The 26,651-nt window shown below is 39.1% G+C and overlaps 1 protein-coding gene across 1 annotated transcript in view; it reads right to left on the bottom strand.

Annotated features, from left to right (window-relative positions):
• The window catches only part of LOC141343238 (dynein axonemal heavy chain 5-like), a 62,355-nt gene extending 40,442 nt beyond the window's left edge, over positions 1 to 21,913 (bottom strand). Inside the window, exons 1-12 of the mRNA XM_073847837.1 lie at positions 21,821 to 21,913; positions 17,845 to 18,112; positions 16,797 to 17,028; positions 15,144 to 15,258; positions 10,532 to 10,708; positions 7,257 to 7,460; positions 6,319 to 6,498; positions 5,426 to 5,563; positions 4,318 to 4,453; positions 2,869 to 3,185; positions 2,083 to 2,238; positions 170 to 352 (exon numbers count right to left, since the gene is read on the bottom strand). Of these exons, the coding sequence (XP_073703938.1) occupies positions 170 to 352; positions 2,083 to 2,238; positions 2,869 to 3,185; positions 4,318 to 4,453; positions 5,426 to 5,563; positions 6,319 to 6,498; positions 7,257 to 7,460; positions 10,532 to 10,708; positions 15,144 to 15,258; positions 16,797 to 17,028; positions 17,845 to 18,112; positions 21,821 to 21,913 (2,199 nt within the window). The remainder of the gene's footprint in view (positions 1 to 169; positions 353 to 2,082; positions 2,239 to 2,868; positions 3,186 to 4,317; positions 4,454 to 5,425; positions 5,564 to 6,318; positions 6,499 to 7,256; positions 7,461 to 10,531; positions 10,709 to 15,143; positions 15,259 to 16,796; positions 17,029 to 17,844; positions 18,113 to 21,820) is intronic.
• Positions 21,914 to 26,651: the final 4,738 nt, after the last annotated feature.

Raw genomic sequence — 26,651 nt, forward strand, 5'->3', positions numbered from 1 at the left:
TAGTGGCCACTTACCTGCCTTTCAGCAAGGACTAATGGTCGAATGTTACATCACCAAATTACTATTCATAAGCCAAGCTATAAAAGTTTAAAATAGCCCCCAACATAGATTTCAGATCATTCTTACACACATTTTTTAACACACAAGTTCACTTTCAAAGGGCACATACCTGTTTCTCAGTGAGAATAACTCTTCCCAGTAGCTGATCTTCCAGACCCCTCATAGTAACTGTGAAGTCGATAATGGATGTCCGTGCACTGATCTCTGGAGTGTATGCTGGGTTGGGGAGCTTGGTGGTCACATATAGACGGAAACCCTTCATTACATCCACTTCTTTATCACCTACTTTTACCTGATGAGAAGAATGAGTCAAAGCTTTAAAACTCCAGGACAAGAACTGCTCTGACATCAACATGTTTGTATTTGAAGAGTAAAGACACACTAGAGGATGACAGAGCTCCATACCGCAAGATAGTTCACCATAAAATGAAAATCCTGCCATTAAATACTCATGTAATTTTAAACCCATAAGATCTTTGTTCATTTTCGGAACACAAACAAAGATATTTTTGATTAAATCCAAGAGCATAGAAAGCAACGCAACTACCACGTTCAAGGCCCAGAAAGGTAGTAAGGACATTGTTAAAATCTGTGATTCAATCCTAATTTTATGAACCTACGAGAATACACTTTGTGCATAAAGAAAACAAGAATAATGACCAATTTCTTCTCGTCGTTGTCAGTCTTAAACAGTGTGTGGTGCTGATGCAGAAGCCTTCGTTCTGGCATAGAACCCAGGTGGAAAAGAAGAAATTTTTGAATAAAGTTGTTATTTTTGACTTTGTATTAGCTCTCGGATTTCATCAAAAATATTTTAATTTGTGTTCCGAAGATGAACAAAGGTCTTACAGGTTTGGAACAACATGAGGATGAGTAATTAATGACAGAATTTTCATTTTTGGGTGAACTATCCCTTTAAGAATAAAAACGATTTCAACATTAAAAGATCCTTAGAGAGAAGTTACTAAATACAGCTGTGTTAATGACCTTCCTAACATAAAAGGTGTTAGTGAAGTTGTTTAAAATGATATGTCGATTATCTCAACAGGGAGTAACTCAGTTTATTTCCATGCCAATTAGTGGAATGTACAGGGCTGTGATGTGATTATTATGCAGTGGTTTGACAATGATAAAATGACGTCAACGATTCCGATTCAGTCTCTGCTATATAAAATGTGAGATCAGGTGTTCGCACCTTCGTATTAATAGAGCTGTCTAGTTAAACCTGTCAGAGCTTTTTCTGCTGCTTGCTATTTCCACTTCTTTTTTTGAACGTGTGAAGCAGCTGCTGTGTGTGATGGTTAAACAACGTCACATTTTCAGAGCGACTGGATATTTGATAATGAGATCAAAGAAAGATGCCCGAAAGATCACGACTGTCACTCACAATCGTGTACTTCACTAACAGTAAACAGCTTGAGCAGCTGGTGTCATCTGTAGATTTTATGTCCTTTTTCAGGATCTTAATTCTAAGCTGATGTAAAACAACTGCTCTTTCAGAGTACTTGCTGTGTCCTTCTTGTCTATGAGTTTGTACGCTATGAATATCTTTCCAAGAAAGCATAATGACCAAGAAAATGTTGAATACAATCACACGTCATCTGCTCTTTAATTTAACTTCAAAAATAATGAGAAGGAGCAGAGGTTCTGTACAAACGCACAGTATTTTCTAATTACGTAAAGCAATCTTGTTTATTTCCTAGTAAAATGAAAGAGAAAGCATTTTTATTTTGTGAAAATAACTGCTGAGGACAATGATGTTCCCTTTAATGATAATGTCCCTATTTTCTCCCAAGCAAGCAAGGTGCATAACCTTCAGAAAATGTTAACTGTGAGCCTCCAGAGATTAAACAAAATATAAAAAAAAGTGATTAAATACTTACAAAAATTATAAATAAATAAATTTACATTTATATAAATACATGTATTGGACAGCAAAGTGTACTATAATCTTAGATGGTGCATTTTATATTTACTACAATGGTGTCAGACTGTTTGCTTATTAAGCCCTTCTAAAAATACCTTATATGTAAATCCTGTCTTGATGAAGTTTTTCTCCAGGACATTGTCTAGGGCAGGATCCAATTCTTCCCCAACATCTTCAATGAGTAAGGGACGCCCTAGAGATAAACTGTCCTCTAGATGGTTTCTGAAGTATTTGTGATTCAGTGAGGTGATCTGTGAAAACAGGGAGACCTCATTACTGACCCAGCTCAAGTTCTGCTACAAGGGAAAGCTATTACCTGAGAAGGAGGTGATTTGTTATGAGGTCATACCTCTGAAAAAGTGTCTGACCTCCTAAAAAGAAACCATGCATCAATGCAAGCTGCGCATATTCAATTAGATTTTAACATGAATCACAATATAGATGTAAACTTTCAAATATGCAGAGGCCTATTGTATACATTTGCTGTACCTATACTAATAACAGCAACATATATATACTGTGTGTATGTATATATATATATATATATATATATATATATATATACATACAAAATTTTACTTTTCATCACTATGTTTTGAACACACTTATAAATTATGGTGTTCTCATATTTCATGGTGGTTTACTGTAACAAATGCTTTTAGATTGTAGTTTTCATTAGTAATTAATAGTAGCTAACTAGTTACAGGCTACTTACAAAAATGAGTAGCTTGACAAAGCATTAGAAGTGCTTAAAGTGTTACATTTAACATGGAAAATACCCTCTTCACCTCTGCAGTATGTACACTTCAAATTATGTATTGAACCACATTGTGCAAATCATATTCCCATTAATGTTCTAGCTTTTCATTCTAAGTGGTCACCTGAAGTTCATTCCTGGACTCTTTGTTCTTGATCCAGATCTTTCCCTGGGTCTGGGGATCAATCAGCAGGGGAAATCGGGCAGCCTTTGTGACAATAATCCCATTCTGGATGGACAGGTCATCATTGGGCAGCCCCTGTAGGTTCCATTCACTTACTGTGGGAGCGTCAATCAACATCTCAGTAAGATTCAGATTGGCCCTAAAAGGAATCCGACGGGATTTCATTTCTCTTTGCCAATCAGTGAGAAGGTGGTTGCGAAACTCTTGATTAAAAGGGCCTGAGTAGGACAGAAAGGCTGTAGCCAACAGCACGTCACCTGAAAATGAGAAATGAAAAATTTGATTAAGACTTAAAAGAATAGAGTGAAACTTTCTGTCACTGCAATAGGGTTTTATGGTTTAATATGGTTCTATATGGCTTTAGTCCATTGCAATGAAATTGCTAGGGTGATCTGGGTATTTGCTCGGATGTTGCTATTGTGGTTGATTACTGGCCCAAGTAAAAAGAGCCTTCATCAAAATAAGTCAATTGGATTTCTTTACTCATTTTATTACTCTCTAGGCAAAAATTGTCTTAATTAACAATACAACTAGTTGAAAGATTTGAGATTTTATTCATTTCTATATCACTTTGGAGGAAGAGGGTATGCTTTAGGGAGTTATGGGTGGTTCCTACGACAATGCTAGCTGGCTGCTTACCTGCCAAAGTCAAAATAGGCCACCTCCAAGTCTCTATTATTACTAGATATGTGACACTGGACCGCAAAACCATTCTTAAGCAGCACGGGGAATATTTGTAGCAATAGCCAAAAATACGTTGCATGGGTCAAAATTATTGACTTTTCTTTTATGCCAAAAATCATTAGGAAAATAATTAAAGATCATGTTCCATGAAGATATTTTGTAAATTTCCTAACATAAATATATCCAAACTTAATTTTTGATCATTAATATGCATTGCTAAGAACTATAAATATTTTTACACCCTCAGATTCCAGATTTTCAAATAGTTGTATCTCAGCCAAATATTGTCCTATCCTAAAAAACCATGCGTCAATTAGAAAGCTTATTTATTCAACATTCAGATGGTGCATAAATCTCAATTTAAAAACAAATTAACTTCTGGTGTGGTGGTCCAGGGTCACATATGGCTTAGGTTTATGTAAGTGTGATTTAAACATCACTTTTCATAGCACAAATATACGCAGCTACAGTAATAATGATGCTTGCCTGTTAATACTATAAGCACTGCTAATAAGGTCTTTTGATACAGTATCTTTGCAGTTTATATTCAAAATAATGATTTAATGACTTAATGTTTCTGTAAACATTTTTGGTGAATAGACATACGTATCTAGGACTGAAAGCTGATTTAAAAGATCAAAATCATGTTATAGTAAAAACTGTAAAAGTGGAAAAACTGCCTGAAGGCTTTGCGTAAAAACACACCAACTAGTCGTTTGGTCTGAGCAGCAAACTCTTTACTAAGCTGTGTCCAACGCTCCTTCTCTCCTGCCAGCCCACTGATCAGACTAGAGGCAGTTTGCATCTTGTGCCGACACCTTTCTGCATCCTCCAGTAAAGTCTGAGAAAAAAAGATGAAGAGATGTTAAGAAAAAAAAAAAAAACAGATTAATTCTGTCACTGTGCTCATTCCCATTTATTGAAGGAGAGTGTCAGTTTGATTAAGTGTCATTTTTAAAGTGACCTAACAAAAGTATCATTTAATAAACAGGCGTGATTTCTCAGGACACCTATTTCAGACTTTCTTCATTTTAATTCCCAGTGTAAAGATGCCCACTTCTTTTAATGTGTGGATCTAGCAAATTAGGAACACTACTGTTTAAGGTAATTTAATATTTTTATTAAATCATTATTATTGGTAAAGTCTGTTCTCTTAGGTACGTATGATCAGGCCTGACGTAAATCAACACCAAAGGATCAGTCAGTCAAGCTGTTAATTACACAATTAACAATCTTAGTAAGGCTTGTTATATATTGTGAATGGGAACATTGATGTTTGCTTCAAACCATTTATAACATTATTAATTTTGTAGAGGCACACAGAGTACAAGCCTGAATGATTAATCTGCAAGATGGTTTCAGGTTTGTTTACAAAATTGCTCATTATATTCAATTTTATGCAAAAATGCTAATTAGTGATTGGGTATTTACTTCAGGCACTAAATGGCAGCTGATTCACCATTTTTCACAGAATAATTAGAAAAGTGGAAAAATCTGGATTTGTTTTTTTTTTTTTTTTTTTTTGGGCTATATCTGGAATTTAAGGCAAATAAGATAATTAACATTTTTGTCAGTGATTTCTCTGGTTTAATTTAAGGTTACTTATCAAACCAAATCAAAACCATTATTTTTAGATCACCCTAAACCAGGGGTATCCAGTCCTTCTGTATTTAGTGCCAGCCTTCTCCCAATTCTGAACACCTTGAGAATATGGTTCAGGTGTGTTTATTTAGGGGCCAAACTTTGCAGGACAGTGACACTTCAGAAGCTGGATTGAACATCCCTGCTCTAATCTTTGTAAAACAGTAGTTACCTGTTTTTCCATCATGGCCTTCTCATACTCAGCCTGAACTACATCCAGCTCTGCTTGCTTAGCATCTAGTTCCGCTTGGGCTTTCTGGAGGTCCACATTAGCTATGGCCAGCCTGTTCTCCTGCACTGCCAGATTAGCCTGAGGATGATAAAGAAAGACACTGTTGTAAAATGATCCAGCTCCTGGACAAAATTAAAGAGACTACTGGATAAATTATTCTTATAAATATTTATAGTGCAATTCTGATTCAATGCATGTATACTGTACGTAAGCCATAAAAAGCAGCCAAATGCAGTGTGAAAACTGTTGTGTAGCAAAAAATGCATTTTAAGAATGAGAAGGTTTTGTCTTTTTTTAATAGAGCAAACAAACAAATAAGTAACTAAAAAAATTGCAATTGCACACAGTAATTATGGTCACAATATGAGTGTTTGTTACAGTTCATATTGTAGAGCAACTGTTTTGCAACTGTGCATCTCAAAAGCCTGACTCAAATTATGCCCTTGAATAATGGAAAAACCATTTGCAAATTTAAAGTCCCATGAAATGTTTTGTATTTTAAAAACAGTCATTATTTCTTTCTTGCTATTACTAGTCCAAAGAGGGTAAGTATTTCATGGGCAGACAGAATTGGGGTAGACAAAATTGTAAGTTTAGAGCTCCTTAATACAAGAGGCATCAAAGTCCACTAAAGGTTAACTTGTCAACTTGTACTGGGAGTAAATTGAAGCTATATCAAAGATGGGAAAATAATCACCCCCAAAGGTAAATAAGAATCAAAAATTAATAATAATTCATAGACCTATAGTTTTAACAAATTAACAGTTTGACAGTAAAGAAACCCTGATAACATGTCAAGGTTGCATCATTTAAAATCAATCATGTGATTTTACCTTCAAAGGAAGCACTTCTTTATTAATAGAAAAGAAGGCAGCCATTGCTTTGGTCCAGGAGCAAAGCCCTGCAACATTACCGCACACCCTCTTGGCTGTTTCTATGTTATAGTCTGCCATGTCAAAGTATGGAGAAAGGAGTTCCACCACCTCCTCATTGATGGTGTCTTTGGGGAATTGCTGGAGGATAAAACAATAGCTGGAGTAAAACAATATTGGTGTATGGTATATGGAACATACTTGATACTATGCTCTTGAAAATGGCAATATTATTTGATATTTGTAGTTCAGAGTTCTGTAAAGTTGTGAGATGAGACAGATTAGGCATTGACCCTTATCTTAAAAGCAAACAGACAGCTTTTAAAATAGGTTCTACAAGATATATTGGTATAATTTATGTGCAAGATGCTGTATTGATTAGCTGTCAGAGCTGAACTTGTTTGTGCCAATATTTTAACTGAGTTTTGTCCAAGGGATTTTCTGTCCACTAAAAACCTAATTACTGTCACACCATCTGTTGGCTTCAGAAATTAAGTGCAATGCCAAAAATCAAAGAGGATTCCATTACTCACACAAGTCTTTCTTTCTTTCTTTTTTTTTCTTTCTATTTATCCATCCAGTTAATAATCAACATAAGGAAAAATCCTGTTTTCTAAATTCAATAATGTGTAGGTCGGCAGTGGGCTGACATTGAAGAAAGAAGCAGTTAAAACTGTATTTTAAACTACATAGCAACTCACTGTTACTTTTCCACATGTTAAGAAGGCATTTACAAAGAATTCATAACAGAGAAAAGGCCCTGTTTAATTGTGCAGATGACAGTAAATGAGAAATAATTATGAAAACTAAAATATCACAGTTTTTGGTATATGATAAGTTATATAACTTAAGGGAAAAATACAAAGAATTATCCAGATATTTGGCATTGAGGCTCGTACCTGTAGACTGCCCAGGAAGTTGCCAGCAGTCATTAGTTTGAGTGACTCTTGCCAGGAGGGCATGGTGCAGTTTTTCTCAGGATCAATTTTCACCATATTCACTCTCCTCTGGAAGAGCAACAACACACAGTCCATAATACGCATGATGAGGTGGGGCGGTCTACCCAGTGTTCGCACTGTGGCAATATCTGATGGCTTTATAGTCTGTTTACAGATAAACAGAGAGAGAAATACAGAAACAGAACTGAATTAGACATATTGTTAACATTCTGACATATTAACTATGAGGCAGCTCTGTGAATAACTTATTCATCTGAGTGGCAGCTGTTATGGCTCATGGTTGGTTAGCATGCATAAGCTTAATAAGCAATACGTGATGGATTTATCTTATCTCCTGTGAAACCTGTGAGCCGATGATAGTGTTCTAGTTTATGCTATGGTGTTAATAGCCGAGGATTGGGTATGTATGGTAATATAGAGGGCAAAGGAAAGTGTCAGTGGGAGTAGATAAAAGGGAAGTGGTAAAGAGAGGTGTATTAAAACACTGAAAGGGAGAAATAAGAATGGGAAAACATAGATGGCAGATGTGAAAGAACAGAAGTGAAAGGAGTAGAGGAAAAACAATATACAGTTAGTCATTACTTGAGCCTTCAGTGTCATACATACAGTAATTGAGCCTTTTTCAAAACTGAGGTGTGAATGGCTGGTGCTAAAATAGGGAGGTTTACCCTTAATGCCCTGATATACATCTAGTGAAATCAAAAAACATACTAGTGTGACTCAGAAATGTGCCCGAGCTGGTTAACGCTTAGCTACAAACTATCATTTGTTCATGGCAATTGCATAATAGAAAATCTTCTCTAGTTTGTTCATGTTTAATACTTTAAAACTGCTTATTGCATACAGGGCTACATAAATAAATGTGACTTGATTTAACAGGAGTGTTGTGTCGAATCGCAGAGCTTGTGCAAACATATTTACATCATATCTATAATCTGTTGCTTTCTTAACTGCTGTTTTCTCACTTATGTCAGTTTTTTGTGTTCATTTTGTTATTGAGAGGAAAATGTAAAGCATATCCATCTAAGCACTATGTTTACTAATAGTATACTGATGATGAGGTATTTCAAACTTCTTTTCACCCCTAAACGAAGAATGAAAATGAAGAATTTTGCTGTAAGCATATCAAGCAGCTTGATATGACTTCAAGGGGCTTTTGTTAATTTTGTGTTTAGTGAGTATGTAAATATGTTTCTTTCAATTATAATTACAAATTCAATACTGTAAAGAACATCTTCAGTGTGCTCAAGCTCTCATCTCTGGCATCAAAGGACTGAATAGAAGAAATTAACCAGAGAAGATTTCCAGGTCAAAAAGGGCCGAGCCACAGAGTACACCTCTTCTATTCTGTTGCCCCCTCTAGCACATTAGTTTGGAAGTATTTGCATGGTGTCAGCACATTCCTTGTTAGAACCTTGTTAGAGTTAAGTTTGAGCCACCATCAACGAATAAGGGCTACATAGCACAGAGGTAGAATTTGCAACCCACTCTCACTTCTTTAAGGGACCGGTTTATACATGTAGCGTGCTCCCTTGTTGGATCGTCGGTAAAAGTCTTTCAGTCCCTTGTGTTAAGGTAATGCTTGGGGAATGGCAGGGGCCAGAGAAGAAAGTGACTTTGAAAGTGTCCATTAGAATCCCACATTCTCTGTTGGCCCCTCCAGCTTCTTCAGCTCAGACGTGATGATGTAGATGAGGTACGTCGGCACACTTTCCTGGTGGTCCACAAGGAAAGGGTAATTGCAGAGCGTGAGATTGTTTGAGGTGCTACAGGCACTCCACTCTTTTGTCGGCTGCCCTTCCAGGCTGGATCTTCTTAAAATACTTTTGCTATTCTCCTCTGAGGAGGACTAAGGGTCAAAGTGGGCACTTGAGAGCAGGGCTCCCTTGGTAGAGTAGGATTGCTTTTAAAGAGCTTCACAAAAATAAAAGGAAAAAAAATTGCCGAAGCCTTGGACAGCTAATGCAGCTTGCAGTAGCCTTCTCTTACTTACTGACAGATTTAAAGTTGTTGAAGAATGCAGCTAAAGCTGTGGACTTCTTAGTTAGCTCTACTTTCAGGTGCTCTAGCAGGGATTCTTCCTTGGAAGATTACCTACAGATTTGGTCTTATGATCAGTCTGGATGCAGGTTCGCCCCTACTCAGCAAGTATTAAGGAGCTTTTAGCTGCGGCATTTATTCAATATAGCATAGTGGGTATCTACATTCTCGTAGTGTCAACACCATGACCCAGTATTAAGTCACCTCGAAAGGGAACATCTTAGGGTTTGTATATAACCCAGTTCCCTGACAAGGGAACAAGATGCTGCATCGTGTTGCCATACTTCAGTCATGCCTGCGCGTTCTCCATCAGACAATTCATAGCAGATGACTTTTTTGTGGATTCCTTTTAATAGTATGCCAGTGACATCGTATGACTGCATAGCCAATTGATTGGTATGTATCCACATGCGCTTCAGACACCAGCTACATTGAAGGTGTTCCCATAGTGTCAACACCATGATGCAGCATCTCGCTCTTTTACTTAGAGAATACTTAAGAGTGACACAAACTTTGTCTTGGCTCGATTTTGTTTGAAATGACATTAATATACTCAGGGCTTTAAAAGCTTTAGGAAACTCACTGAAAACAACATAGGGTAGCATTTCTCATATGTTGGTGCCTCGATAAATGTTTCAAAATGTAAAAAATAACTTATTAGAATATTATGCCAATTAAGTATATTTTAACATATCAGATGTAAGCTATAAACTATAGTAATGAGCTAAAAATATGTAGCAAAATTTTAGTTATTAATGTTAGTGAAATAGCACTGCAACTAAACAGGAAGTGATCTGAATAAACATATTGAAATGTAACAGAAAAACGAAAACAGAGAAAAAAGAAAGAGTCCCAGGAATGATGGGATATATTATGGACAGATTCATGGAGGGTCACAGTGGGCAGGTGTTGGAGGGAAGAGGTGGAGTATGTGTTTGGGTGGTTATATGATTGAGTGGGTGTGTGGGGTTGGTTAGAGGCGGCTGCTGTCAGACCCCTGCTCTGTACGAGACCCCCTACAGCAACCCTGTCATCACATGGTCTATTTTTACACCCTCACAGGCAGCATGTAATTACACTGAAGCTGCAGGCACCATTATGCCCCACGAACATCACACTCCTCTCATTCTCTCCTCTCCAATGTTGCCATGTAATCGCTCCATATTGTTCCTGACCTGCAGTGCTGCCTCAGCCTCTTCCAGAGCAGGCCTTGCTGCCTCCAACTTCTCTTCAGCGATGGCCTTGTCTGCAGAGATGCTGTCCACTATGGCCTGTGCTTTATCTTTGACCTTCTGAACTTCGACTTTGACATTTTCAGCAGCCTGAGCTTTCACAGTCACCTCCTTCAACACCTGAAACAAAAATGAGATAAAGAAAAGAAAACACTGCTATCAATGCTGTAATACCCCTAGCTAGTTGTGCTATAATTCTGAGCCTGTGGCTGTTAATTTGTCATCCTAATGTTTCAGAGCACAGTATTGATCTTTAGTTAGCCTGTAACTGGGAGGCAGTTCTTTTACCAAATTGATACTTTCAAGCTATTGATACTTTCATTTAGAACAGAATAGAATGTAGCAGAATGACAAAAATATCATACAAAAAACACCATGATAATGTCGAGTCATGATTAAACAGAAGTAGCAAGAAATCCTTTCTTCTGTATTGTGATGTAAAAGAAAAACTGTAGGGTGGAGACTTGGTTCTATGTATTGGTTGTTTATTGGAGCTGTGGGTGTCATACTCAAAAGTGGAGGTGGATCAAAGCCATGGTTTATGTCCTGCATACCAAGAAGAGGTCTGATGTTTTCGACTTTTAATTAAACATCACAAAATCAATGTTCATTTAAAAAATGAAGCCTATGCACTGATGAATTGTTGACAATAAGATTCATTAATCATCAATCAATGCAAAAGGTACATCTCAAAATGCAAATATCTCCCCATCCACAGAGAAATCACTGTGAACAATCTGTGAAAAAATATTGCACAGCCGTTTGGACCCTTATTAAACATTGTTTATAGTGTTGACCATTGCACATTACCAGTTTAGTCTTTATTTGGGGATAACTGAATCTTATATCAGGAGAATTACTGAAAATTGAAAATTATTATGGAGAACGTCTCGGGTTACATATGTAACCTTAGTTCCCTGAGGGAACGAGACGCCGCGTCAGAAACGCTATGGGGAACGCCATTGGCGGGCAGCATTCTGAGTCATTGTCTAACAACCAATCGTACGACGGGAGTGACGTCACAGGCGCGGGGACGTCAGCGACCAGGAAGTATAAAGCACGTGCGTTTGAAGCCGGCGGCAACTCTTTAGGAATGAAGCGAGCGCCGCAGGGTGCGGGAATTATGGTCCGTGACGCGGCGTCTTGTTCCCTCAGGGAACTAAGGTTACATACGTAACCCGAGACGTTCCCTTCCGGGAACTCGAGCCGCGTCAGAAACGCTATGGGGAACGAGATGTCAACGCCCCCATAATTTCCACGCCCTGCGGAGTGTCTGCTAGAAACAGGGCGGAAGAAAGTTGTGTCTGGTGGTCCTTGCCAGAGCACGGGAAGAGCCATTGTCTAGTATTCCACGGACAAGAGGGCAGTATGATCCTCGGCCCTCTGGCACACGAGGAAGGTAGTAGACCCCTGTCTGATTGCCAGCCAGAGCAAGAGGTACTCCTCGGCCCTCAGGCGTACGAGGAGTCTTAGTCCTTTGTCTGGGAGTAGCCAGAACAAGAGGGACCAAAATAACCATTGTCTAGTGTTCCACGGACAAGAGGGTGTATGTGGTCCTCGGCCCTTAGGCACACGAGGACAGTGCACTCAACCTCCAAGAGTGCTCCTCGGCCCTCAGGCTCACGGGGAGAAGGTAGTCCTTTGTCTGGGGTTCCGCCAGAACAAGAGGGACTCAAGAACTCGGCCTGGTATTCCTGCCAGGACACGAGGGCAATAAGCCATTGTCTAGCATTCTGAGGACAAGAGGGCAAATGATCCTCAATAATGATTCCTAAATAAAAAAAGAAGAAGACAATAAAAGTTTTTGAAGTGGGTCAATAGTTAATCTGCAGTTATTTTTCACAACTTACATTCACTTATTTCCCAAAGTCATCTTGAATGTTGTTTCAATACAACTGAAATATTTGAAAGAACATCACATTAACCTGACTTCATAAATTGATGTTAATTTTCATAAAATGTTTTTTGTACCTACCATCATAGTGATTAATGGTCCCTTTAGTTGGGCAGTTGGAACTTTATTTATGTTATTGTAATTTTGTTCCTATTGATGCAACAATGCAACATGGAATCATAATTATTGATTTTAAGGGACAAAAAGTAATATGCAGGTTGCTTTTAGAAGGCAACCTATTTAAATAAATCATTAGCTTGTATATTTTTAATATTTACTGATGATCTTTAAAAATTTCATTGTTCTTCATAAACACCTGGATACACCTAATTGGGTTGAGATTATCATTAACTATATGTGGTTACACTCAAAAAAATAAGTCATTGGATGAACTCAATTTAATTGAGGGCAGGATTTCCATCCAATAAATATGTGTGACCCCAACTCATAAAAAACAAATTCATGCAATAAAATGTAATTGAGTTGGGCCAACTCAATTTGATCAAATATAGTTTCAATGAAATTGATACGTTTATGAAGTAATTATTTTATGCTTGTTGAACTCAATCTAAAACATTTAACTGGAAAACAAATAACTAGGCAGAAATTCTTTTACACTCAAAAAATGATACATTGGATTTACTTAACTTTAGGCATTAACCAACTTATTAGGCATTAGCCATAAGATGGCTTTGTTACATCCATGGCATGCCCAAAGTAGTTGTTTATTTTATTATTAAAACAACTTTAACTTATGTTATCAGGTCCTCAACCCAAGCACATGCTCTATGCATTCACCACAATGGTAACCCCCAAAAACACTACCATACCAGAAACTGTTTTAAATACAAACATAAAAGAACATTAAACATTAACAAGTCTCCCAATTTTATCATTTTATTAAAAAAATGCATAAAATAACATTTTATTTCAACATTTACTCTCCTTATCCAGCCGTGTGCAAAGCATGATGGGAAGGGGGAATCCACTTCCTAGTTACACAAGTAAAATAATTTATCTACTCTCAACTCTACTTAATTGAAATACGTTCTTTCAAAATGAAAATATTGAGTTGAACCAAAACGAAACTGTTTCAAATCAGTTTAACACAATGCAATTGTTTAAATGGGAAACCTAACCCAAGTGTTTTAATTGAAAAAGATTTTTTTAAATTAACTCTACAGTGTGGTAGAATCATTTTTTTGAGGGTATGTGCTCAAGTCACAGACAGACTTCAACATTTAGCACGCTAATCACAACAATGGTAACAATTCAGTTTTATTTATTTTTATTAATTGTGACAATAACCAGTTTATTATTTTATTTGCTCTTTTTGTTGTGCTACTATTGACACAAGACAGTAAATAAATTTAGCAAATAAAAATAACAACAGTAAAACAAACCAATTGCATAATTTATGCATGCTGCAATGCACTCTGGGAGTCAGTGAGTAGCTATACAAGTCAAGAGTAAACCTTAAGTAAAGGATCAAGTAGCCCCTACAGTTCTTTTTTAGTTGCTAGAACTCTCATGTAAGTAAACTATACTAACTAAGCATTTGTCAGTACAACATATTATTTCTATTTCACTTTACTTAGTTTTTTTAAGGCATGCTTTTTTAAGTAAGCCCAACTAATTAGATTTTACAGTGTACAGGGTGGTTTGCCATCAATTTCATTCTTGTTTATTTATTTATTTTGTCTCTCCAGTTTCCCTAGCTTCCTGGCTGCTGAGCTACCCTCGTCATCCCAACATTTAATTCCCCTGCTGCCATTTCCCTCTCTCTTCTACCTGCCTCACCTGCCACCACTGCCAGCTGCTCCTCTGCCTCATCAACCGTCATCCCTATCCTCCTGTGCAGACTGCTCTCCCTTTATTGGCTGTGGGGACTTGATCTTGTCTAGCCCTTGTTTCTCCATGTTAAGTAAATATTATTTTACCCTTCAACTTAAATACTCCTTTCTCTAGAACCCTGACATCCAACAGTAGGAACACCTAAAAACAACCAACAGTACAGTGATCTGGTGTCACAAAGTCAGTATGAACAGTTTAAAAATTCTGTGAAAAAAATACATCATCTAGTGCAAGTATGGTCAATTTTAGAGTTTAATTTCCATCCCTAATCAAACACACCTGCTTGGAATCTTCAAGCAATCCTAAAGACTTTGGTTGGATCAAGTGTGTTTGATTAGGTATAGAGCTAAACTCTGTAGAACAGTGGCCCTCCAGAAGTAGAGCTACACATCACTGATCCAGTGTGATCTTAAATGGAGGCTACCTACTTGTGTTCAAGGTGAGCATGCTGTCAATCTGAACAAGCCAACCAGCACAATATGTTGGTCATAAATAACTACAGGCCTGTAGTCTGTTATTTCTTGCAAGGACAAATATCCTTTTCCCCCAGGACACAAACATGTTGATAATAAGCCTTTTGTACTCCTGTCCCTGTACAACAAACCAAGAACTTCAATATTGCCTGGCAATTTCATTTTTGGGATGATGACTCACTCCTGAGGGGCCTCTGTTAAAATTGACCAGGACTTTGAGAGTTTTGTTGACCTTTACCAGACAACTATGGTTAAAAATAATAAATAACATTTTGTAATAATCAGAATGAAAGGTAAAATTGGGAGGTGCACAATCATTAACAAATACATTTACCATATCAGCCTTCTCATTGGCTATTTGAAGTTCTTTCTCCTTCACCTCCAGTTCTTTGCTGAGGGCAGCAACAGACTCAGAAGCCTCCTTAAGTTTCTGGAGGCCGGTGTTCATCCTAATGAAACAATATACTTGAAAATGAAAGTCTACGATAACATGGTTCCAGACTATATAATTAATTAATAACAGAGAGTCAGGGGGGAATCCACTAAGAATGAACTGTGCCTGCTGAAAATGCTGTTTATTTGCATAGACTAAATGAATTATGCAAATTGGGTAACAATACAAATGCACCCACTAAGGTTCTTGCACAGCACAGTTTTAGATATCGCAGTAGGTTGTGCAGGATGCAAAAGATTGACGCAATCTGGCATACTTTGTGGGGATTTTACTGTATCACACCACAGCATCCAATCTACCATCTCATTTCACTGGTCAGTAATAATACAGTAATTATGCCAGGCCAAAAATGCCTGTTTTTTGCATAAAGAGGAATCTGTAGTTAAATTTACATAAAAAGGTGGCATGTTTGGAATAAAGGGATTGACAATGACTTTATTCAAATATACAAGGTACAGCATTATTTTAACACCAGGTTTAGCAACTGGTTTTAATTATTTTTGTTTCTTGCACAAATACAAAGCACAAACGTGGCACAACACTTTAGTGAATCCACCCCTCAGGACAGTTTACATACACTTGATTCTTAATATTGTGTTGTTACCTGAATGATCCACAGCTGTGTTTTGTTTTTCTGTTGTTTGTTTAGTAATAGTTGTTCATAAGTTCCTTGTTTGTCCTGAACAATTACACTGCCTGCTGTTCTTCAGGTCCCACAAATTCTTTGATTTTTCAACATTTTTGTGTATTTGAACCCTTTCCAACAATGACTGTATGATTTTGAGATCCATCTTTTCACACTTAGAACAACTGAGGGACTCATATGCAACTATTACAGAAGGTTCAAACACTCACTGGTGCTTCAGAAGATGCATTAAAAGCTGGGGGGTGAAAACTTTTGGGATTTAAAGACCAGGGTAAATTTAACTTATTTTGACTTCTGAGGAACATGTAAGTATCTTCTATAGCTTTTAAAGGGTAGTACTAAATGAAAAATTATGATATTTAGGCAAAATAAGAATCTGTTCAAAAGTTTACACCCCTGGCTCTTAGTGGGTGTTTGAACCTTCTGTAATAATTACATATGAGTCCCTCAGTTGTCCTCAGTGTGAAAAGAGATCTCAAAATCATACAGTCGTTGTTGGAAAGGGTTCAAATACACAAACATGCTGAAAAACCAAAGAATTTGTGGAATCTGAAGGACTTCTTTGAAGAACAGCAGGCAGTTTAACTGTTCAGGACAAACAAGGGACTCATGAACTAAACAAACAAAAAACACACAGCTGTGGAACACTCAGGTAAGAACACAGTTTTAAAAAAAGTGTATGTAAACTTTTGAACAGGGTCATCTTTATAAATTTAACTACTATTTTCTCTTGTGGACTACACGTCCACATGTCTTTTATGTGAAATATCTTATTCAAGTTAGTATATATATATATATATATATATATATATATATATATATATATATATATATATATATATATATATATATAAATCTCTCATAATTCTTTTTCTGATTATACTGACCTGTCTGCGAGCGTCTGAACCTCTGAGTGCTTTTCTTTGTAGATAGTCTTGTAGTCATGAATGAAGGACAGGTAGGATTTGGGTGTGACGTGTGTGGAACGTCGGTACCTCTGAAAATAATCTGCACACTTTTCTGCCACCCCATCCTGAAAAGAGCCCATGCACTGAACCACTTCCCCCTTTACCTCAGGAGTGCAGTCTATGTCATAGGTCGACAGGAAGTGTTCTGACACTGAGGAAAAACAAATAAACAAAAATATATATTTTTTTCTTTCCATAATATGCACATAAACTGTTTATCTAGCAATAGCTACAATCACATTCATTTTGCTATGACTGATTGCTGTGATGCTTTTCTTGATTGTCTTTCAATATGTTTAAATTATTGCTTCATTCTCAGCTACATTAACCTTCCAGTTCCAACAGAGCAGAAAAGATGTTCTCTAAAACGCAATTCATTTAAATTGTTTGTGGAACATTTTGTGCCATTCCTAAATTAAACTTGTTTTCTGCCTTAAACTGTACAGGCACACACATTTACTCTGACAATAAATCATGGTGGCTATTTTCTGAATAGACAATTAGGGTTAAAAGATCTTGATTTTTACAGGTAATTTGGTCTGGGATTTGGCCAGTTTATACATGTATTTATACCGCTTATAGTTGCTGGGGCTCTGAAATACTTTTTTTTTTTTTGTTCCACAAGCAGCATTCAAATCACAAAAAAATGTATTATTTTGTAGTAAATGCTTTACCACTACCAATTTTTTAGAGCTCCTAATTCCCCCTGTAAATAAAATGTTTTTTTTCCCTTCCCATCTGCTGCAAGGGAGATACAGTTCAGTTGGAATTTACAGTAAATCTCTGGATGTCTCTGAGTACTCCATTCTAGTTTTTGTTTGATCCAGCACACAAATTCAAGTAAATGCACTTGCTCAAAACATGTGATATATTTTTGATATATTAAGGAATCAGAATCACCGCCAGATTTTAGGGTTCCCTTTGGGTATATTGAACCTCCACGCGTCTGACTTTTAAAATTACTGACCTGCGATCAGAGCATCTTTGGGCCAGCGGCTAAACCAGTCCATGGTGCACCCTGAAATGAGAGCAGGAAACTTCAAAGCACGATTACGGAACCTCTCTCCGACTGGAGAGAAGCACAGAACCACGTGAAGGTTCTGCCTCACTCTGCTCATAAAATACTCATGTAGGTTTTCATTTGTGGGTGGTCGCCGTGGAAACTCTCGCTTCATGACTGGAATGAGGTCACTGATAATCTCGTCGATCTCATCTCGAGCAAACAGATTGGACACCTGTGGCAGACAGAATATTTCACAGCTCATTAGATTAAACCTAGCCCTGGTTTCTCTGGGAATTTACAACAAATGTACAATCTAGACAAAATGACACACCTGAGGGGATAAAATTACTCCTTCAAGGGAGGGGAGAAGACATTTAAATGTTCTTAGTCATTCTCTGAATCACTTAAAGGATAGTTCACACAAAAATACAAAGCCTGCTATCATTTATTCACACTTCAATTCAACCAAAGTCTTTTCAAACCCATATGACTTTGTATCATGGACCACAAAACATTCTAAACATTCTAAAGACAGTGCTTTTTTACATATAAAAGCATGTTACATATTTTCAAGTTTGATGTCAACACAGATAGCAACTGATTGTGATTCACCATATTTAAATATATGTTAAACGAAATGAGATTTAATTCAATGTTGGTTTGTTTTTCACTTCTATTATATGGCATCAGAAGACTTGGAATACAGCCCATGTGTGAAATGATTTTATGGTACCTTGGTAGCCCCTGGTTACTATACAGTAATGCAAGGCAAAGAACAGTCTGAACACTTTCCTCAAAACACCTCCTTTTATGTTCCACGGAATAAAAAAAATGTATTATGGATCTGGACTGACAGAAAGCTGAATAAAGGTTTTCATTATTTACTGAATAATTCCTTTGAGATGCCATTGAGAATGAATCTATTGAAATGAACAGATCTTTGATTATCTCCAGATTCTTTCAAAGCCCTGTCAATTTTTGGGGGGTACATTACAGTTGGAATCTTTCAAGTAGTGAGAAGAATTTACTTGAGTTCTGTCATGGTTCATGAATCCACTGTGTTCTCCTTGTCATGTGTTTGCGCGTGTGTGTGTGTGTATTACATCATCACTCATCAGCGCAGCAGCTGATCTCGTTACCTTCACCAGCTGCTTCCCATCTACTCCTCTATATAAACTCACTGCAATCTCTCCTGTCTGTTAGATCGTTGTTTGATGTCCGTGAGTGAGTTTCGTCAGTGTCTTGTCTTCTGGAATCTGATCGTCGTCTGGTTTTTGTGGTTCGTTTCATTGTCTGGATTTACTGTCACTGGATTATTCATCTCACCTCATCATCTTCACGCTGACCATCTTGTCCCTGCACCACCTACCCATCCGGGAGACCTCCGTCATTCATACTGTCTGTGTTCATTTATCCGTTAATAAATTCCCTTTACTTGCATTTTGCTTCCTCCTCATTTCACCCGTTACAAGTTCATCACTGTAAATCAAGTGTTTTATTTGTAATAGACCCCCCATTGTGACACAGTTCAGATATTATGGCAAAATGCAAGCCTGTATAATTAAGCATACAGTTATAATTGTCACAGTCTAGCGGGTAGAGGAGTGGAGATGGAGGAGGAGAACCGGAGTAAATGAATATATTAAAGTTTATTAAATGAAACACTGAATAAACAAACAAACAAACCAAAACCAGGAGCATAAACAGAGAACATGTAACGTTAACAACGGACAGCGGGAAGTGATCAGACGCAGACTTAAATACACAGAAAACAAGGCGTGGTTACAAACGAGATAACAGGATGACGAGGGGGAAATACAAATATGGACAAGACTAAACCAACAGAACATGAACCAAAAGGGGGAGACAAGGACTAAACCAAAATGACTAGAAACAGAAGTGGAGAAAACACTGGGAGAACAGAAAAATACATATTCCTGACATTACACCCCCCCCCCCCAAAAGGCGCGTCTCGCGCCGTCTAACATCCATAGGGGAGGGAGGGTGGGCGCTAGACAGGGATACAGGAAACACAGGATACAGGGGTGGTCTCCAGGGCGGATCAGGGAGCTCCGGAGGCCATGGCCGGGTTAACAGTTCAGGAGGCCATGGCGGATCTGGGAGCTCAGGGGGCCATGGCCGGGTAAACAGTCCAGGTAGCCATGGCAGATCTGGGGGCTCAGGAAGCCATGGCCGAGTAAACAGTCCAGGAGGCCATGGCGGATCTGGGGGCTCAAGAAGCCATGGCCAGGTAAACAGTCCATGAGGCCATGGTGGATCAAGGGGTTCAGGGAGCCATGCCCGAGTAAACAGTCCAGGGGGCCATGGTGGGTCAAGGGGCTCAGGAGGCCATGGTCGGGCAGACAGTCCAGGAAGGGGGTAGCCCTCCCCCCAAAATTTTCTTGGGGGAACCTAGGGCATAACCCGCCCAGGAGAGCACGGAAAGGCATGCTGGATGCGACGCCGGCTCTGGAGGGCACGCAGGAGAGAGCTCCGGCTCTGGACGGCCCTCTTGAGGAGCGGGCTCTGGACGGCGCTCTTGAGGAGCGGGCTCTGGAGGACTGGACGACCCCAGCGGAGACTCTGGAGAGCTGGGCGTCTCCAGCGGAGACTCTGAATGAGCAGGCTCTGGGCGAGCGGTCACTGGAGGGCGCTCTGACGGCGCGGTCACTGGAGGGTGCTCTGGCAGCGCGGTCACTGGAGGGCGCTCTGGCGGCGCGGTCACTTGAGGACTGGGCGGAACCAGCGGAGGCTCTGGGAGGCTGGGCGAGACCAGCGGAGGCTCTGGGAGGCTGGGCGGAACCAGCGGAGGCTCTGGGAGGCTGGACGGAACCAACGGAGATTCTGACTTGGCATTAGCCATCTTGGGTGCAGATTCAGGCTTGGCGGCCATCTTGGCCAGGGATTCAGGCTTGGCGGCCATCTTGGCCAGGGACTCAGGAACAACGGCCATCTTGGCCAGGGATTCAGGCTTGGCGGCCATCTTGGCCGGGAACTCAGGAACGGCGGCCATCTTGGCCGGGAAATCAGGAACAATGGCCATCTTGGCCAGGAACTCAGGAACGGTGGCCATCTTGGCCAGGGATTCACGCTTGGCGGCCATCTTGGCCGGGGACTCAGGAACAACGGCCATCTTGGCAAGGGATTCAGGCTTGGTGGCCATCTTGGCCGGGAACTCAGACTTGGGGCCATCTTGGCCGGGAACTCAGGAACGACGGCCATCTTGGCCGGGAACTCAGGAACGGAGGCCATCTTGGCCGGGAACTCAGGAACGGAGGCCATCTTGGCCGGGAACTCAGGAACGGAGGCCATCTTGCGTGCAGACTCTGGCGTGGCAGCCATCTTGAGGGCAGATAGTAACATGGTGGCCATCTTGTGAACAGTCTCTGGTGTGGCAGCCATCTTGCGAACAGACTCTGTCATGGCAGCCATCTTGCTCGCAGACTCTGGCCTGGCAGCCATCTTGCGTGAAGCCGCGGCGGCCATCTTGTGAGCTGACGTGGCGGCCATTTTGTGAGCTGACGCTGGATTGGCGGCTGACGGGTTTGAATGCAGAGAGGAAGCCGGCGGGCTTGAGCGCTGGGCGGCGACCGGCAGACTAGAGCGCGGGGAGGAGGCCGGGCTGAGGACAGCAGTGGAGCTTTGGAGGATGACTGGAGATTTGGGACTGGGCTGGCGGTACGAACCGTTGGCACGGTATGTGGGGGGGTCCCGGCTTATGGCAGGCCGGCGCGATGTGCTGTGTTTGTGAGGGGACTGGAAGATGAGACTGAAATGTATTTGTAATTTCTTCCACTTCAAAATCAGACCCATTTAGAAACAGAATGAGATTGACCAGCTCGATCAAGGGGAAATTACTAGAGGGAAGATCGCAGCGAATGGTCTCATCATCCAGCCCCAAAACAAACACAGCACACAGAGTAGCCTCGTGCCAGCCTACCTGATGGAAGAGCTCGATGAAGTCCTGCACATATCGCTCCAACTCATGACCACCTTGCTGCAGTCTCCTCAAAGCTGCCTCAGCCCGACTCATCTTCTGTTTTAGGTCCGTCAATCTGTCACAGTCTAGCGGGTAGAGGAGTGGAGATGGAGGAGGAGAACCGGAGTAAATGAATATATTAAAGTTTATTAAATGAAACACTGAATAAACAAACCAAAACCAGGAGCATAAACAGAGAACATGTAACGTTAACAACGGACAGCGGGAAGTGATCAGACACAGACTTAAATACACAGAAAACAAGGCGTGGTTACAAACGAGATAACAGGATGACGAGGGGGAAATACAAATATGGGCAAGACTAAACCAACAGAACATGAACCAAAAGGGGGAGACAAGGACTAATCCAAAATGACTAGAAACAGAAGGGGAGAAAACACGGGGAGAACAGAACAAGACATATTCCTGACAATAATATGGTTCAAACATCTATAACCCCTATAGATAAAGTGCTTCTTAGTTTTGTACTGCCAATTTAATACTTTCTTTTCATTAAATAAAATCTTTTTAGCAGTATAATTTGAGTGAGGAAGTTGGACATGATTTCAGTGTGCTCCTTTACTTACAGCTGGCATGAAATTAAAAAGTCTTTGTTATTCCAGTATAATTTTAGAATGTTCCAAAGAGTATTTTGTGTGCATCAGTGGAAGTTTTTGAACATGTTAACATGGTCAGCATCACAAATTTGCTTATTTGATTAGAGACCTAAATAGTATAGTACAGTACCATATTTCTTTTTCAGTTTAAACCACTGTTTCTTAGTTTTACATTTTCAAAATCACTAAAACAGTGCTTAGTAGCTTATTTCCAGATCTTAAATTACATTATGAATCCCAGATTTTCAAAGTGGTTTAATACTGCTGTATGAGACAATGCTATTTTATTATACTATGCTACAACAGTCTGTCAGGAGACAAAAAGCTCTCAGAAGGACTATGAATGGATTAGTGCATGACTGGAACCAGGCAATATATTTCACTTAAGTCTGGCTACACAGGCCTCCTGCTGCATGACAGCATTCAAGTTCAGCATTTTCAGTCTCAGAGAAATACATGAGATAAAAATGCTTGAGTCTGTCTCGTCATGTACTCTAAAAATGTATCTTGCTGTTCTGCTCTCTTTTCAGAATCGTGGATAATAACTTGCACTGAACTTCATTTGTTATTGCCTCTGTTTTCTACATTGACACACCAATCTCGCTTCATCAGTTTCCCAACTAAACCCTGAGATCCTATTTATAAATGAGGGCTTGTGTGTTTCATTAATATTCTTGAGCAGGGCCATCTCTCCCCGGGTCCTCGAGTGCTCTTCTCCTGTGCAGTCAATTCTCTTTATGTACTTAACAGCATGATTAATGAAATAACAACCTTCACCAAACCCAGCTGACCAAAAAACTTTCTAAGACTTTATGACAGCCTCAAAAACCCCAAGAGGTGCACCCTGCAGTTTGAATAATGCCAATTATTCTCAAACCCCTTTATTTATTCCGGGATGTTGAGAAAGACGCATTGGAACATAGTGTTAATAAAACGCATTTAGTCATTTGTAAAGCTTTTTATTCTTCCTGGTATTTATTCTCTGACTGTCTTCCATATGGCTACCTACTCTCTCTCTTCCTCTTTCCTACAGGCCCACATGGAATCTCTTCCCACAGATCTCTGCAGATTTATTCTCACAGGATTTGTCTTTCATAACATACACCTCTTGCATTTTTGTTCATTAAATATTATGCAATTTTCCACATGCATGGACAACACACTCTCATGACAATCCTTAATAATTCCTATGAGATGGTTTTTCTATATTTTTTTCTATTAATATGTTGGTTAGGTTTAGGACTTGGGGCCAGATTTACTAATAGCTTGCAACAAAACCGTCTTTTGGCATTAAAGACGCAAAGTTAAGAATTAGCGCTGAAAAGGCATGGACACAGTTATGTTTGTGCCTGACCTTATTGAATACATAGTATGTCACAAAAGTGAGTACACCCCTCACATATCAGCAACCATTTTAGTATGTCTTCTCAATGGACAATACTATATAAATGAAACTTGGATATATTTTAGAGTCAATGTGCAGCTAGTGCAGTATAGATTTATTGTCCCCTGAAAATTACTCAACATACAGCCATTATTGTCAAGATAGCTGGCAACAAAAGTGAGCACACCCTAAGTGAATTTGTCCAAAGTGTCAATATATTGTGTTAGCACCATTGTTTTCTGGCACTGCCTTAATCAACCTGGGCATGGAATTGAGAGCTGCACAGGTTGTTGCTGGGATCCTCTTCCACTCCTCACGGAGACGTTAGACACATGGTGCATCTCGACCTTACGATTGAGGATGCCATACAGGTGATTCAGGTCTGGAGACATACTTGGCCACCCCATCAGCTTCACCTTCAGCTTCCTCAGCAAGGCAGTTGTCATCTTGGTGGTGTGTTTGGGGGTCGTTATCATGTTGGAAAACTGCCGTTCAGCCTAGTTTCTGGAGGGAAGGCATCATGTTCTTTTTCAGAATGTTCAGTACATAATGGAATTAAATGTTTCCTCTTAATGAACTGCAGCTCCCCAGTACCAGCAGCACTCATGAAGCCCCAGACCATGATGCTACCACCACCATGCTTGACTGTAGGCAAGACACAATTTTTTTGGTACTCCTCACCAGGGCATCGCCACACATGCTGGACACCATCTGAGCCAAACAAGTTTATCTTTGTCTCATCAGACCACAGGACATGGTTCCAGTAATGTATGCTCTTGGACAGGTTGTCTTCAGCAAACTGTTTGTGGGCTTTCTTGAGAGGCAGCTTCAGAAGAGGCTTCCTTCTGGGATGACGCCTATGCAAACAGATTTGTTGCAGTGTGCAGCATATGGTCTGAGCACTGACAAGCTGACCTTCTACTTCTGCAACCTTTAAAGCAATGCTGGCAGCACACATGCATCCGTTTTGTGAAGCCAGGTTCTGCACCTGACGCACAGAATGAGTACTTAACTTTGTTAATCGACCCTTGCAGGGCCTGTTCCGAATGGAACCCATCTTGGAAAACCTCTGTATGACCCTGACCACTGTAGTGTAACTTGGTTTCAGGGTGTTACTTAACCTTTAATAGCTTTGGCCGTCGAGAGCAACAATTCTAATTCTCAAATCCTTTCTCAAAAAGTTCTTTGCCACGAGGTGCCATGTTAAACATCCAGTGGTCAGTATAAGAAAATTGGGTAACACTTTCTATGAAGCCCCTATTTATAATACATTATAAGGGTATTTCTAAGGCATTATAATGAATGCATAATGCATTATAAAAAACCTTATAATATGTTATATCTCATGAATAATCATAACAACAATTATAATACTTGAGTATTTGAGGTTATGAGGGTAAATTTTTATGATTATTTATAACACACAATGGACGCCATATTAAATCTACTTAATTTATAATGGACTATATCATATTACATTCATTTTTTACATTATATTTTGTTTTATTTTGATGGTCCCCTTAGTCTATTGACTATAAGCTTAAACTTTCCAACTACATGTCAACTAACACTCCTTAGAGTATTAGTAGACTTAGTTTAAGATTAGGCTAGAATGTTCATGTACTTGCAAAGTTACTTATAATATAATATAATATTTTGTCTTTTGGGGAAACATCAAAATTTAGTGTTAGCATATATTTTGCATACTACTAATAATAATTTCTGCTAGCTGGCATGCAGTTGCAGAGTTACTTATCAAAAGCTGTCTAAAGGGTACTATCAAAATAATCAAACTGATAATACAAATGTGTCATATTACACATTCATCTGATCTGATGCCTGATCTTAGGGTTCTTTGGGAAATATTATTATAGTTACTTATAAGTGGTATTTGTATGCTTTAAGTAAAGTGACATGAGTAACATGGCAAGATATGAGACTTATAATACGTTATAACTATGAGGAGGTAATAATACTCTTAAAAGCTATAACCACAAATAAGTAAAAATTATAATACATTAAAACTGTTCTTATGAATACTCATGAGATGATATAACATATTATGAGTTTTTTTATTATGCATTATGCATTCATTATAATGCCTTAAGTACACCTTTATAATGTATTATAAATACGGGCTTCATAGAAAGTGTTACCGAAAATTGTATCTAAAGCACCTAATTTTAACTGCTCTAATACAAGATACACAACTTTGTGTGGTCCTGTCAAACAAACAAAAACATAAACATGACAAATAGGACATGTTGCTTTGCATGGTTAAACAACATACTGCTGTTATCACTTAGGGTGTACTCACTTTTGTTGCCAGCTATTTTGACAATAATGGCTGTATGTTGAGTTATTTTCAGAGGACAGTAAATCTATACTGCTATACAAGCTGCACATTTACTACTCAAAAATATATCCAAGTTTCATTTCTATAGTATTGTCCCTTGAGAAGATATACTAAAATGGTTGCTGTGTGTGCACTCACTTTTGTGAGATACTGTACATTTGTAGGAGTTTCGCTTTCAGACGCACTCGTCAACATCTGTGTGTCACGTCTGGGGATGAACGAGGTCTGGGTCCAGATGCAGGTAAGAGATTTATTAACAGAAAATAAACAAAACAAAAAGGCCAACACGGCACAAACTGAACATAAACTGAAATACTCAAAAACCAAAATCAAGAACTCAAAAGCCAGGGAAATCCAAACACATAAAACAAACAGGACACGGGACAATGCAGACATGAAGCAGGAGTGAGAATTGAGAGTTCTTATACAAAAGTC

The sequence above is a fragment of the Garra rufa genome, chromosome 9 (assembly GCF_049309525.1).
Source record: "Garra rufa chromosome 9, GarRuf1.0, whole genome shotgun sequence".
NCBI classification, from domain to species: Eukaryota; Metazoa; Chordata; class Actinopteri; order Cypriniformes; family Cyprinidae; genus Garra; species Garra rufa.